Consider the following 14723-nt stretch of genomic DNA (forward strand, 5'->3'; position numbering starts at 1 on the left):
ATAGTCATTACAACATTGGATTAGACGGATCCTCTTTGTTATTCTGCAAAACCCGGGTGCCGGAGCCCCAGGCTGGTACCTAACCATGTGCACTACCACTCCACGGGATAGCGCTATCTCTAACACTTTGGGTGGGCCTTGACATTGGGGAATGGACATCAGGGAATTGGTGCCTGGCGCCCAATGTGCTCTGGGGACACTCACTGTTGGTTTCAGGTTGGGGTCTATATTACTGTGTGGTAAAGGGTACCAATATTATTGTGTTCAGTAAAGGTTGTTAGCATATACTTGTGTGCGTGTATTATTAGTATTGTTCCTGTAAGAGGATTATCCCATCCCATTGGGATCCCTTGCAGGTGGAGGCGCTGTCACCCGACGAATCAGGTACACCCCAGGCTCCCAGCGGCAGTGGTTTAGGCCTCCTGTGAGCCATAGGTAATGCACCAACCACACGTAGCCGCCACATCTCCCATAAGAGGGGGGGGGGGGGGATTGCGCTACATATATATATGTATATCACATTTACTCTGCTATCAATGAGGTCTATCTGACCTTGTTTTGGTATTGATAGATTTTGACTATATGTATACCATTTGACATAACCTTGGTAGCAGACCATGGTTTATCCTCCTCTATGGTAGACTCCAAATCTTCTTTATATACCGGATATGTAAACTACTGGCTTTGATGTGTGAATGTACACCGAAGTGTTAATATGCACCTTAAGGCCTCGTCCTCACTGCTTGCAGCTGCGTGCGCTACGGCATGCGTGGCCTGAACAAGATACGGCCCTCTTTGGTGCCGGCCCCAGTCACTACCTCTGTGCGCATGCAGAAAGTGCAATGCGCGACCACTTTTTCCAAAAGACAAGATTTTCGTCTTTTGGCGCGGTGGCTGAGAGCTAGCCACGTCACCGCGGCGGTTCAACCAATGAGGGGGAATCAGCCATGTGATGTTATGGCCACACCTCCCCGGAAGCTGTAACCTAGCTCTCGTCTTTGCTCCCCCTGCTCTTCTCTGGATGCACATCCCATCGTGGCCCCGCAACCCCTAGACCACAGATCGAGATGAGCTGGAGATCTCAATTCTTTTGCACCTATAAAGACGTGCACAGTGATTTGGGAACTTTTCTAATGTACCAGCAGGTGAAATGACATAAGCCTATAATTTACGGAACTCTTAATTAATGTTAAGAAAAACTGTTTGTCAGAAAAACAGGAATAATTGCCAAATAAACTAGTAATAAAAAGTAATTGTCAGAAGTGGGATTCGAACCCACGCCTCCAGAGGAGACTGCGACCTGAACGCAGCGCCTTAGACCGCTCGGCCATCCTGACATTATGAAATCAAACATATGTGAATTCCTCTCAAATTGCATAAAGTGCTTCAGTAGTGAGGGCGGAACGATAGCATAGTAGCAAACGGTAAGACTATAGAGGTGACTATATTCCAATGACCCCTAGACCTCGGCCTGATCCCTCCTATACCTACTGTAAAATTACAATATAAAAAAAGAGGTCAACTTCTCTATTGCAACAGTTTATCTAATAAAAAGATAACTGTCGCACTCGTTCAGTTGCTGCCAACAGCAAGATTTTAGTGTTTTGTTCCTTGTTTTGTGTTGTTCTTTCATTATGTTGTTCAATATTATTTTAATAGTACTGTAGTTATTAGTTTGTTTTAACTTTAAACATCATTTAAAATTACAACACAACTTGTTTTATAATATAAAGAAAACAATAATAAAATGTCACTGTTTGCATATATTTCGGATGCCTGTAAATAAATCCATCAAAAAATAGTTTCATGTAACATTAAATTAAGTTAATGCTTTACCAACATCTACGCTGTTTCTGCTCTTTGTTACAATGACAATAAAATCAATTAAAAACAACAAGTTTCGAGAAACACATCAATGGTTTCACGGATACAACCACCATCAGCCCCAGTGGCCTAATGGATAAGGCACTGGCCTCCTAAGCCAGGGATTGTGGGTTCGAGTCCCATCTGGGGTGGATATTTTTTATTTATTAATACTTTTTTCTTATTTTAATACATTTTAACTATTCTATACCTCTTAACAACTGCTGGAACTAATTTATCAATAGGGATTCCCCATTCTGTCCGAACTGATTCAGTGGAGCCCTTTCTCCCCCACACGTATGCGCCTCGGCTTCTCGCGCCGGTACGCGCGCGCACACTCGGCCCAACTGAAAGTGCGCATGACAAGTTATTATTCCATCTGGGAACCGTGAGAGAGGCGATGTGTGACTGTCTGCAGCCGACAACTTTTGCCATGGTCAATGTTGTTGCAAAGAGAGATCCCAGGACTTCTAACAATCATAGCGTTAGTATATGGTTTATCAGGAAGTGTGTCTATTAAATATCACCATGGTGAAGGACAAAATCACCCGCTGCCTCACTGTATACAAAGGCTTAGTAAACGGACTCCGCTGATTTCGTTGTACTCAATTTACAATGCACCAAATATAATTTCCAGGACGTATATAATTTCCAGAACGTAAGACTGCTGCTTTTTTTTCTAATGTATCTATTACACATTGTCATTTAGAGCCTAAGGGGCTAATTTGGTTTTTGAGCACTTTGTTTTTATTATATATTTACACCGTTAAACACTGATATTAATCACTCAATAATATAAAGACCGTCTGTTTTTTTTTTGTTTTTTTTAATCATTGTGATAAAAAGCATTAACACTTTGATTTTATAAGAAAAGGTATGAATCAGTTGAAATTGGCAATTAACTTGGTTAACCCTCTTGCTGTGCTCCCTATCAGGATTTTACATCATGGCAATTACTTATTGCCGTCTGTGGACATCTCTTGCTGCTTTTAGACCACTTTTTATTGCCGTATCGATCCAGCCATGGGGATAAGATGTATGTTCCCCTGCAAAATAAATTCTTCCTTCATTTTGTGATAACGATTCAGATATTTCCCCGAATTGGTAAGGGGTGAAATAGGCAAATGCACCCATAGAATATGGGTCCAGGCTCCACTTCTTCACCACTGCCTTTGGACACAATGCTCTGAGTTCTTCTTTTGGCCTTTTATGGATGGCTGCTAAATCTTCCAATATCACATTGACACATTCTTCATTACTAAGTGCTGCAAAGAACATTGAATCATCTGCCAGGGTGTAGGAAGCCAGAAGGACACCTACTCCGCTAGTGAAATTATGACTTGGGTAATAAATAAAGCGTGATGGACGATTAGTACTGGACCTTCCTCCGTATATACCATCTTTCTCCCAGAATGTCTCACTGCATGCTAACAAAATCTTTGTTGAGCTTACATAGTGGACATAACTCAGCGCATCATTCTTTTTAATGTTACTAAGAGGAGGATTGAATGCAATCCGCCTGGTAGCTTTTGCAGTAGCTGTGATGATCACATAGTCAGCAGCTGTACTTATTATGGCAGAGGATTTATCTTTGCGGTACTGCACAATAACAGAATTCTGCCTCCTCAAGACATTTACCACTGGAGAGTTTAAGCGGACCACATTTCCTAGATGACTGTAAATGGCCAAGGGTAACTGATCGAAACCTCCAGTTATCTCATCAAGCCTGGTGAAATAGAATGGGAAATAGATTAACCACTGCCTGGATACAAAGTATTATTACTTATATAATACCCATGTCAGATTTTCTCTTTCTTGTTTTTCCTGGTGGTGTTGAAAATAATCTCTCCTAGAATAGATTCAAAAAATGAGATGTAGTACTGAGCTCTCATATTCATGTAGTCCCCGAGCATATGGACAGCGCCTCGGCTAAGACTTCCTTCTTCAACCAGGAAAGCCTTTTAAAAGAAAACAAATATCGGTAGAAATAAAGTGCCCTATTTATAAAACGCAAAATATATATAAAGTACAAACTCTGCTGTGTTGCAGATGAAAAATGTAAGATAAAATAAGATTGCAAGCATGAATGAATAAACAATATTGTGTATACAGTAGTCCCCAAGTGGGACTATCATCAGTCTTTAACATATACAATATAAATTCATCCGTGCAGTCTTATTATTTTAATAAAGAAGGAGCGTGACGCGCTCAACACTTAGGTGTGCTTAAGTGATATAGTATTCAAATAAATATAATAAACTTTTTCCGCAAAGTGATATGATGAATAATATCGGTGGTCAAATGATCAATAAGTGCAAATATATAAACACAGTGGTTTAATATGCAAAATAAGACCATAAATCAAAATCAGTGAAAATATTAAAAACGAATACTATACTCCTCTACTCATAAACCCTGGAATGGTATGTTTCAATATCCTCCACAAGTGAAATCCACAAAAAACAGGGGAGCGGAGGAGACGACACCATAGGAGAGAGAAAACAAAATAAGATAATATTTCAGAATTCAATGTTGTTTCTATACCAGAGATTCTATGAGAGTTATACTCGCAAACAGAGAACAAAATCAAGCATGTCCAATCTGTGGCAAACGTGGGTAGGGCTCCACTTGCTTCAGCAGGGCTCAAGGAGAGAAAGAAAGACCGCAATAGTGCAGAGAATCCTTTTGAAAATATTTACTCGCATAAAAGACAATATCCTCCCTAAATTAGAGGCTTACATCAAGGATAATCAAATAAGGCCTTGGCCATGTTTAGCGCTTGCTGGCGGAAGCGTGTTGACGCACGCTCCCGCTCAGCACTGAGCCCCTACAGCCGCAATTAGAGTGGCTTTAGTAGGGGCTCACCTGCGCTTCCATGCGCTTGCGGAAGCGAAGGTCTTAGGGGAATTTAAAATTCCCCCGCTTGCTGGCGCGACAGGCCGTTCACGTGAGCAGTTCGCCGAATGAGGGCGAACAGCTCTGTGACGTCACTGGACCGCCCCCGGCCAGCGACGTGCCCGCCCCCTGACGGCCCGCTGACAGCGCGTGCGTTAAGCAACCGCAAGGCCAGGGAAAGCACCCGCTTTCCCTGCACCTCAGAATGCCTGCAGGGAGCATGGCCGAGGCCTAAGGATTAGTACAGATAATGCAGGGAAGCTGCCATAATTCACGTGTGGTGAGTCGTGTTCTCACCGCACTGCTCGGCTCCACCTCTTCCGATTGCGTAATTTCTGGTCTCTCGACACCAAGGCACGTTGGTGCTCCGGATGGCGGTTCCCTCTGCATTGGTCACACACTCAGAGTCTCCTGCTTTCTGCAAGTGTCGGACTCAATGCCTTTCGCTAAGTGCTGCTTCGTCAGTCACTCCTGATGAAGCAGCACTTAGTGAAACGCGTTGAGTCCGACACTTGCAGAAAGTAGAAGACTCTGAGCATGTGACCAGTTTCGAGGGAAGCACCATCCGCTGCACCAACGCACCTTCGCATCATCGAGAGACCGGAAGTGCGCAATCGGAAGCGGGGGAGCCAAGCAGTGCGGTGAGAACGCGACACACCACACGTGAATTATGGCAGCTTCCCTGCATTATCTGTACTAATCCTTATATGATTATCCTTGATGCAAGCCTCTAATTTAGGGGGGATATTGTCTTTTATGCGAGTAAATATTTTCAAACGGATCCTCTGCACTATTGCGGTCTTTCTCTCCTTGAGCCCTGCTGAAGCAAGTGGAGCCCTACCCACGTTTGCCACAGATTGGACATCCTTGATTTTGTTCTCTGTGAGTATAACCCTGATAGAATCTCTGCTATAGGAACAACATTGAATCCTGCAATATTGTCCTATGTTGTTTTCGCTTTCCTATGGTGTCATGTCCCCAGCTCCCCTGTTTTTTGTGGATGAGTCTTATTATTTTATCCTACTTTATTAATGTTACTTTCTTTTCAAAGTCAGCAAAAACTGTCATGTTCTCAAGGAAAAATGAGTACCACCATAATTAGTTATACTTTAGCGTTGCTTGTAGAGGGGATTAGTGCATTCAAGTCAAAATATGATCTGTGACAAGCCATGTATTATGCATCTGCTCACCTACCCGGGTCCTGTGACAGGAAGAGCTCATCTGTATCCATATAAAACCCCAGGACCTGGGATTGTGGGTGGCTGGCAGGGTCTTTGTCCCGCCCCTTGAATCAAATGGCTGTCACAGAAACACCGTAATACCACAGTATTGCAATCTCGACAAAGCGGTTCGGTGACTACATGAACCCGGTAGCGTGTCCCCTAACGGTAGAAGTAGACGAATTATCCAATGTGTGCAGTCCCAGCTGGGCACAGATCTCATGGGAACTCAATTGATATAAAAAAATATACAAAAACTTTATTCAGGACATAATGAAGAATACAAAAAGGTACTCCCACACGTTTCACGCCAAACGGCTCGTTCGTAAGGACCTTTTTGTGTTTCTTCAGTATGTCTTGAATAAAGTTTTCGTATATATTATTTTATATAATTTGAGTTCCCGTAAGATTTGTTGCCAGCTGTGACTCTGGACGCATTGGATCATTTGTCTACCTCTCCACTCTGCCTTGTTGATCTACCATTTTTAGTCCTCGCCATTAAATTTACAATGTATCTTTTTTTTTGCATTTTGGTAATTAGTCATATTTCAATATTCATATTCATGGAAATGTGCTCAATTAGTGTGCTCGTATTCAGTGATATTACTAGTTTCTTCGCTTGTTACAATGCTAATTTGGTACTGTCAATATAATGGTTTTCAAATACAGTGTTGTATTGGGAAAAAATGCAAAATCAAGTACCTATAAATGGCTGCAGTCATGTAAGAATAGCTTGAAGTGTACCTGTTTGGAAGCTTTGTTAAATTTGTCCAGTATTTCAGAGCAATTTCTTCCTTTCATTTCATCAAGCAGCTGGACAAAAAAAGATGTACATAGTATATCATGACAGATGGTGGTTAATGTAGTTCCACTTATGACTATTAAAACCACTTTACAACTAAGGAGCGTCATGTGGTCTTGGACTCCAGGGGCCCCATAATGTGGTGAGTATATCATGGGTTTTTATCTTGTTTTCCTAGGGAAGATTGCGTTTTGCTCCCATGTGGAACGATTAACGGGATCTGGCCAGTGCAGGAATGGGAAATGAGAAGGACTCCTCTTCCGTACACGTCATCAGTAACGCTGCAATAGTGTGATCACGACGAGGAGTGGTCATGCGTTATCGCAATGTGCCGGAAGGGCTGTGGCACTCTGTGTCATGGCCCCTCTGCGTGAAAGAGGTTAAAGGAGAACCCTGTGTTTTGTTTACTGTCCTTGGGATGAAAATGTAACTTAAACGTTCATTCTATTCACCTTGAATATATTTGTAAATCATCATATTCCCTTTATTGTAGCCACTTTTTTTTTCCAAACATTTTTATTGGGTAGATATACAGTTACATATATGCAAGTATCAACATTTACATCCCAATATATTACACCATTTTCAAGTTTTGTGGAAGAGGGGCAAGGCAACTTGCCCATACGGAGCACTTCCCAAAGAGGGGGAAGCTTAGTATAGTTCCAAAGTAGGGAGAAGATGAGAGGGGGGGGTGGAAGGATGGGACGGGGGGAGTATATCTTCTTCTGGGCGACCTGCGTTCCAGTTATTAGGGTAGCCACTTTTCTAATGTAAACAAATCTAATTTGGATAGCCTTATTCATGTCTGACCTTATCAGTCCCTTTATTCAGTTGTGGCTCTTCTCTGTACTTTTTTTCAGGTCTTTAATGCCCCAAACTGTACTCCATTTCAAGGTGTGGTCTTACTAAGGATTTATACCATTGGTCAGCAACAGGCGGCCCCGTGGCAACATGTGGCTCTCGGAGGCTTCACCTGCAGTCCCCAACCGCTGACCTCAACAGCATAGAGTGGAGGTGTTGCTGGTGTGGTTCATAGCTTCTTCCTACTCCCTGAGCTGCCTAATTACTGTGTTAATTACTTTGCAGTGTAAGGCTAAGGTCCCGCTGGAGGCTGCTGCTCGCACGCCTGGCGACATGTGCACAGCGCTAGACCACGATCTGCTGTCTGTAGGCATAGTTCTCAGGCGCAGGGGACGTGGCCAAAACGGGGTGGGTGGTGCAGCCATGATGGGGGGGGGGGAGGCGCGCGGGGCCATGACACAACAACAAAGTGCAGCTCACAGAACTGCAGCAGATAAACTCTCTCTGTACTGTACTCAAGATATCATTATACGCTCCAGCATGTAACATTACAGCTATTGCCCCGCAGAGCTTACTCTTTAAAGCAGCTCTTAGAACGGGTGTGTGTTAAACAAACGGATACATCCTGTATTGTTGGGAATAATATTGGCTTTATTTCCATTATATTAATTTGTATTAGAGAGAGAGAGAGACAGCTGTCGCTCTCTCCATATGTGTGTAAAGGGGTAGATGAGTAACAGACACCCTTCCTCTACACAGCCTGTAGCTCCGGCCTTTAAGCCATGTGGTCAAGAGAAAATGGTATCTGTGTTGGTATAAAAGTAAATGGGGGAAAGATTAACTTTTTACCTGGACTGGTGGATGTTAGTGATATTTTTCCAGGCCTGTATTTATGAATATATTTTTTATTATTATTTATTTTTACAACATTTTAATGTTATGGGCTTTAATATAAAGATGCAATCACACCTGAAGTAAATATTTTTCCCTTTGTAAAAAAAAATTAGTTTCTATTGCCTTTGGGTCCTTGTAATTCAAAATCTTATCTGGTAATGATTGCTTTTCCACTTTATCTCTTGGCTAATGTCGGCATAATAATACTAAGTAACACAAGAAAAAGGAGAACATCAGAATGTTCCATTTACCACCGTTTGCAAACAGTCGTCTCTCTAGGGATTAAGCAAAGATCATAAACTCCAGTATTTCCATACTATGGAGACATTAACGTTTAGCATTTTAAAATACTTGTCTGGACACCTACTGTATATTTACCTCATTAAATAGGTCACGGTCTTTTGTTCACTTGGTCGTAGAAGTAATGTCTCATGCATTGGAGACAGAGCTGCCAGACATGTTTATGATTACCTTGTTAGTAGACATTTGTCCATTGTGCTTGATTGGCCACGGACTATGCCATGGAATAAATATATGGCAGGAAACATTCTAGCATAACTATGATGGTTTCAGCTGTCAACCACAGAATTTTCCTTTAATGGAGTCACATGTACTGTATTCACTACTTCACAATTTTGTTTTAACTGTCAATATATATCCAATCCAATTAGTAAAGAAGTAACACATACCTTTTGCACTGATTCATCGTACAGGGTACTAGCAGATTTCCCTGCCTCTGAAGGACTGAGATCAAATCCGAATAAGTTTGGATTCACCATGACATCCTTCTGTGTTTTTCTTATATTGTTAAACAAATAAAAATTGTCCTCATCTGATGTAATAAATGGGTTCAGTTTTAGACCGAGCTGTTGTATATATTCACGTACAATCCTATAAGAATGAACGGACATGTATTTTGAATATTTGATGTTGACATCTTTGGACTGGTATGATTTGGTTACAATGATGCACAAATATTCACTTTCATTTTGGTGCCGGAGGAACAGGGAGTTAGATTGTAAGCTCTTTGTATACATTGCATTGTCTGTGGAACTAGTTTTTGTTGTTTTTCTTATCTAAACTTTTGTGGTGAGATTTTCAGAGAAACCTAAATAAAAAGCATATTTTATGCATATTGGAGAATATTATATGGCTTATTGCAATTCCTATATAAAAGCAGTCTCTGTAATTCAAAGCTTGGCTATTGACAAACACTTAAAATAACCAAAATAGAGCCCCAGATTAGCATTTCTTGTCTAAAATAAACTATAATATAAACATTATTGCTAATTCCTCTCCCCAGAATACTATGTTGCGATCTTTGGTATGTGCTGGTCACTTATAAGCAATTACATATCTCTCTTCCAGCAAATCATAACTGTTGCATATATTTGTACAATAAAGCAGAAACAAGTGTGCGCTAGATAACCATGAACTGGTTCAATAATGGAATGAACTACACGTGTCAATGTTATGAATTAATGGGTATGTGAAACTGTGTGTAGTGAAAGGTATGTACAACCCATATTAGTATGCTAGAATATGCATAGCACTAAACCCTCCTAGGATCTAGAAATATGACTTGAACCCAAAAATGTTATGTAAATATATATATAAACCACAAGCACTCTATATCGTAAATGATGAGCAAGTGATACCCAAAGTTGGCTAAAGTTCATAGGCAATTTATAACTTTAGTAAATGGGTCCTGAAAAGTCCAATGTTACAGTATAGTGCTGTATACTGTAATACAGAGTCCAGAAGTGTCAATGTATAATATGCTGTTACATGCTGCCCCACATGAGGATAACCAATCCTATGTGAATATAACAGAGACAAAAAAAGAAAATGGAGCACATTTGGAGCATATCATAGAAGTTTTATATATGAGTAATCAAATGTTCATAGTACAATGATCAATAAAAATAGAAAATCAAAAACTTTGCCTGTAAGTTTCTTCTGGTGTGTAGTCCAATGTGGAAGATGATGTTTGTGTAACACGTAGCTCACCACAAACGAAGCGCGACCGCGGTACTGAGGCAGGGAATTGAGTAACGCTGACCCACAGCCACACAGGCGCGCCTAGAGTGTACAGTAGTCGTTCAGGCCAGGTCAGGATTACGGATAGTAGAATAGTAATGATACTTGCCAGGTTCAGGAGTGGAGAGTTGCGGATCGTCGGTGTGCGTAGCCAGGTTCAGGATTGGAGAAAGTCGGATCTTAAGAGTACTTAGCCAATGGTCAGGACTGGAGCCAGGAGAGTAGTCAGACAAGCCGGATCAGGAGTAGAGAGAAGCGGAGTCCAAGGTACTAGCAGGGTCATGCAATGAGAGGTTAAACAGCAGGCAAGGTACAGGAACTAGATGTGGCCAGGCACGGCGTCACAATGACTATGCTCAGCGATGACTGACTGCAGACTGAAGGTATAAATAGGAGCCTCCAATAGCCAGCCAGGGCGGAACCAGGAAGTGGAAGAGTATTTGCTGCTGGTGCACACAGGTGTGCCCTAGGAAACAGCCTAATCAACTTTGAGTGTAGAAATAATTGCGCGCGTCACGGAGGCCAGGGGGCGGAGTCTGGGTAGCGCGTCACTCCCACGCCGATTCCTGAGAGCAGAGGAGGCGGGGCCCTTCCCGTGTCAACCCGCGCGCGTCATGGAGGTCGAGGGGCACGGCTTGACTCGCGCGTCAGCAGGGAGGCCGGAGGAGCGTCCACGACGTGTGACAGGGCAAGGGGTGGAATCGGGGTCCGTGACAGCAAGAACAGGCAGTGCAGGATCTGCGCGCGCGCGTGTCACAGGACCAGAAGATTGCGCAACTTGAGTGTCTGCTGCAGAAGGGCCTGAGAGGTGAGGAGACGGTCTTTGCACGCCAGGATGGTGAATCCTCACAGTTTGGTAAACACCCTGGTAACCTGTCTGTCGTCCTTCTATTGGTGCCTGGAATGTGAACTGTTTCTGGAGCCAATGTGTTTGCCACTGCAAATCTCCACCTTCCATAGCTTTCCTTACAACGTCACTTCTGGTGCCACGGAGGACGAGTCGCGGACATCCAGTAGGCTAGCCACTACACAACCACTCCACCCGAAGAAGCAGGACACCACCTGAGTTACCAGCCCAGGGGTCAAAAGCTACGGAAGGAGGAGAGCTGCAGTGGTAGACACATTGGCTCCCCACTCCAGGCACCAATAGAAGGACGACAGCAGGTTATCAGGGTGTTTACCAAACACCATCTTCCACATTGGACTACACACCAGAAGAAACTTACAGGCAAAGTTTTTGTTTTTCTATTTTTATTGATCATTGTACTATGAAAATTTGATCACTCATATATAAAACGTCTATTATATGCTCCAAATGCGCCCCATTTTCTTGTTTTGTCTCTTGCATATATTTGTACCTGTGAGTAAGTGGCAAACGCATGGGCCCCAGCTCTCCATACCAGCCATCTTGATCTCTGTGTGTTTCAACACGACCTCCTATACGTTTACTGGCCTCCAGTACAGTGACCTGAAATATAAACATATGGATTGAATGTGTTTCCCATTTACAGGGCACCCTGAATACATTATATTTGGGGTTTTCAAAAGTTTCCTTCCCAGATCACCTCAATGTTAATAATTTTATGGCAGACTACCATATTTATCTAGCTGTATGTGTTTTTGTGTTAGGTTGAGATACAATACCTTCTAATGGACCAACGAAGTGTTTGAACACTACAACCCTCCCCCCATTGCTTTAATAAAACAATAAGCATGGTCTGATATCATACTCTATCTTTTGCCCTTTTAAGTATTCCCGAGCCCTGAAGAATTCCTTCTACTGGTGACCCACGTAGCTGAATCAAGAAGAACATTACTTTGAGTAAATAGTCTTGACTGTTTCACCATGATCACATTACATAACTGTGAAATATGCCAGTACTATTCAATCTTTGCTAAATGTTGATTTAAAAACTAGTTTTGCAGAATCTCATCAAAATAGTTGCTATATGTATTTTGTAAAAATAACATTTAAAAAAATGAAGTGGTCTTAAAATAAACTAATTTTAAAGTTCTAAAGTTTAAAAATCTAGGTAAAATCTAGGTAAAATTAATTTCCCCTCCACTTCTCCCCCACAAACTAAATATGAACTGTCACCATCAGGACCAATGTACATATTGTTATAAAGAAGAGAATAAGGTTTTAATAACGTTAAATGTGCTTCATTCAGCACAGTCTCAGGGTCAGCTCAGTACACAGGAAAAAGAAACCTGTATAGTTTTAAATGTATGAATGCTTCATCTATGAAAAACCTGTTTGTTGGTCCATTGAGAGGTATCACAATCTATGAGAAGCCAAACTTGGCCTTTCAGTGGTGCTGGGTGAAGATGTGTTGGGAAATGTGGGAGTTTCAAAGATGGGAGCAGTAAATGAGAAAACATCTGTTGTCAGAGAATTCTAGAGAATTTTAACCAAGTACCAAGTGAACTAATGGCATCGAACAGTCTCATGAGATAAATGTAGAAACGGTGTAGGCAAGTAGAATTTTTTTTTTCAAATCTTTGTAAATTAGTTGTGTAGTATTAGATAAACCTTACTGCGTTTTCCCCCACTCTATACTCTTTTCATTGAGTTTCAATGTATTAAGCTTCCTTGGCTTTCTAGAGCAACCATTTAGAAAAGCCCAGCATTTCTTCTTCTGAAATAGGCAGCCATGTTGGCTGGAATCTTTGCTGATCAATCACGGGAGAACTGATCGATTGGCAGCTTAGACAATTACACTGTCTTTAATTTATAGAACGGCTACATTTATTACAACAAAAAATGGCAAGAGAGAATGCCCCTTTAATAAGTGATGAACATTGTCTGGTGCTGGATGAGAGACGTGAGCTCCTGAGTCTCCTACGATCCTACTATTGGCATACAGGATTTCCAACCACCAGTTCCCGAAGGGACTCTTTTTGCCGAGCACCCAACAGGGGGGATTCCGCTTCCGGGTACACGAGGGAGGGTCACGGGAGGACGCTACTACCTCGAGTTGGACCGCGTTGCTAGCTTATGAGAGCCAATCTCATACATGCTTTATTTTGCAGTACTCTTGTGAGTGGGCATTTGTTTGATTTAATGTTCCTTTAATACATATTTTATTACAGTAATGCACTAGGTGTGCGCCAGTTTTTTTCTCCTATTTTCACAGATTTGGTCAGGAATTGGTGATCCCATCGAAACGAGCTGCAGTCACCTGGGTGTAATACATATTGGAACAGGACTTTGTTTTTTCAAAGGTTTTTCATTTTTTCTGACTTTTTATCTTTTTATATTTTTAATTAAAATGTTTTAATTTTTTATATATTTTTCTGATATATTTTTTCTGTTAAATATATTTTTTTGAGAATACAAGTTCATATTATATTGTATTAGCTACAATTCTACCACCCCACTAGGCATATCAATAACATATAGTCTAATAATTCTTAATTTTCATTAGTTTTTAATCAGGGTATATTAAAGGCGCTACTTCATTGTTTTTTCTTGTTTTATATATATATATATATATATATATATATATATATATATATATATATATATATATATGAGAGAAAATGAGAAAAAAAAACAGGCGCACACCTAGTGCATTAAAGTATAACAATCATTTTATGGAACATTAAAAAATAGACAAATGCCCACTCACAAATCAAACAATAAAAAAGAGCAGTTATGAGATTGGCCCTCATAAGCCACTGGCAGCGTCTCGATCAGCAATGGAGTTTTCCTCCTCCACACGTGTAGTACAGACTCCTTCACCGGAAGTGACGTCCTCCCGGCGTGTGCCCCGCAACAGGAAGTCCCTCCGGGAACCAAAGATCTTGCCTTCTTTCTTCTGGCTGTTGTACCATCAGGAGTAGTGGAGATCTGCCCGCTGCTTCTTGTCTGTCTCGCCACTCACGATACTGCGTCCGCAATCTGCTGTGTTTAGTGGGAAAGTGCCTCCTCCGTCTCAGCCACGCCCTACGCGTTTCGTCATCAAGGATGACTTCATCAGGGGATACCCATTGGTTGTGACCCCACAGTACTTATAGACAGGTTAATTTGCATACATGATTAGAAAACCTATTACATCGTTAATTACATGATTTTGACCTTTCATAGATATGGTGTTTCCTCATTACACTGATAGCTATAGAAAGGTTATGAGGGCACCACTGTTCTTGCAAAAGATAATAAAATATATATATAAAGAATTCAATATATAGCTCATTTGTATATA

At 41.4% G+C, this 14723-nt stretch overlaps 1 protein-coding gene, 1 long non-coding RNA gene and 2 other non-coding genes across 5 annotated transcripts; 2 read left to right on the forward strand and 2 right to left on the reverse strand.

Moving 5' to 3' along the window:
* Positions 1–1254: 1254 nt before the first annotated feature.
* Positions 1255–1337, reverse strand: TRNAL-CAG (transfer RNA leucine (anticodon CAG)). Its single transcript has one exon. It is a non-coding gene; the product is annotated as a tRNA-Leu (tRNA).
* Positions 1338–1942: 605 nt separating this feature from the next.
* TRNAR-CCU (transfer RNA arginine (anticodon CCU)) lies at positions 1943–2015 on the forward strand. The gene has a single exon. It is a non-coding gene; the product is annotated as a tRNA-Arg (tRNA).
* A 226-nt stretch (positions 2016–2241) lies between these two features.
* Positions 2242–9336, forward strand: LOC142497410 (uncharacterized). Of its 2 annotated transcripts, none has more exons than XR_012802247.1 (3): positions 2242–2521; positions 6789–6922; positions 7641–9336. It is a non-coding gene; the product is annotated as an uncharacterized LOC142497410 (long non-coding RNA). The 2 variants fall into 2 exon arrangements; XR_012802246.1 differs by having other exon boundaries at positions 6792–6922.
* LOC142497409 (L-amino-acid oxidase-like) lies at positions 2806–12067 on the reverse strand. Its single transcript, XM_075605167.1, has 5 exons — positions 11874–12067; positions 9165–9366; positions 6723–6791; positions 3698–3821; positions 2806–3599 (listed from the first exon to the last, which is right to left on the reverse strand). Exons 1-5 carry the CDS (start codon positions 11996–11998, stop codon positions 2821–2823), a joined length of 1299 nt encoding a protein of 432 aa, XP_075461282.1. The 5' UTR covers positions 11999–12067; the 3' UTR covers positions 2806–2820.
* Between the last annotated feature and the right edge of the window lie 2656 nt (positions 12068–14723).

Source organism: Ascaphus truei, chromosome 6 (assembly GCF_040206685.1).
Source record: "Ascaphus truei isolate aAscTru1 chromosome 6, aAscTru1.hap1, whole genome shotgun sequence".
NCBI classification, from domain to species: Eukaryota; Metazoa; Chordata; class Amphibia; order Anura; family Ascaphidae; genus Ascaphus; species Ascaphus truei.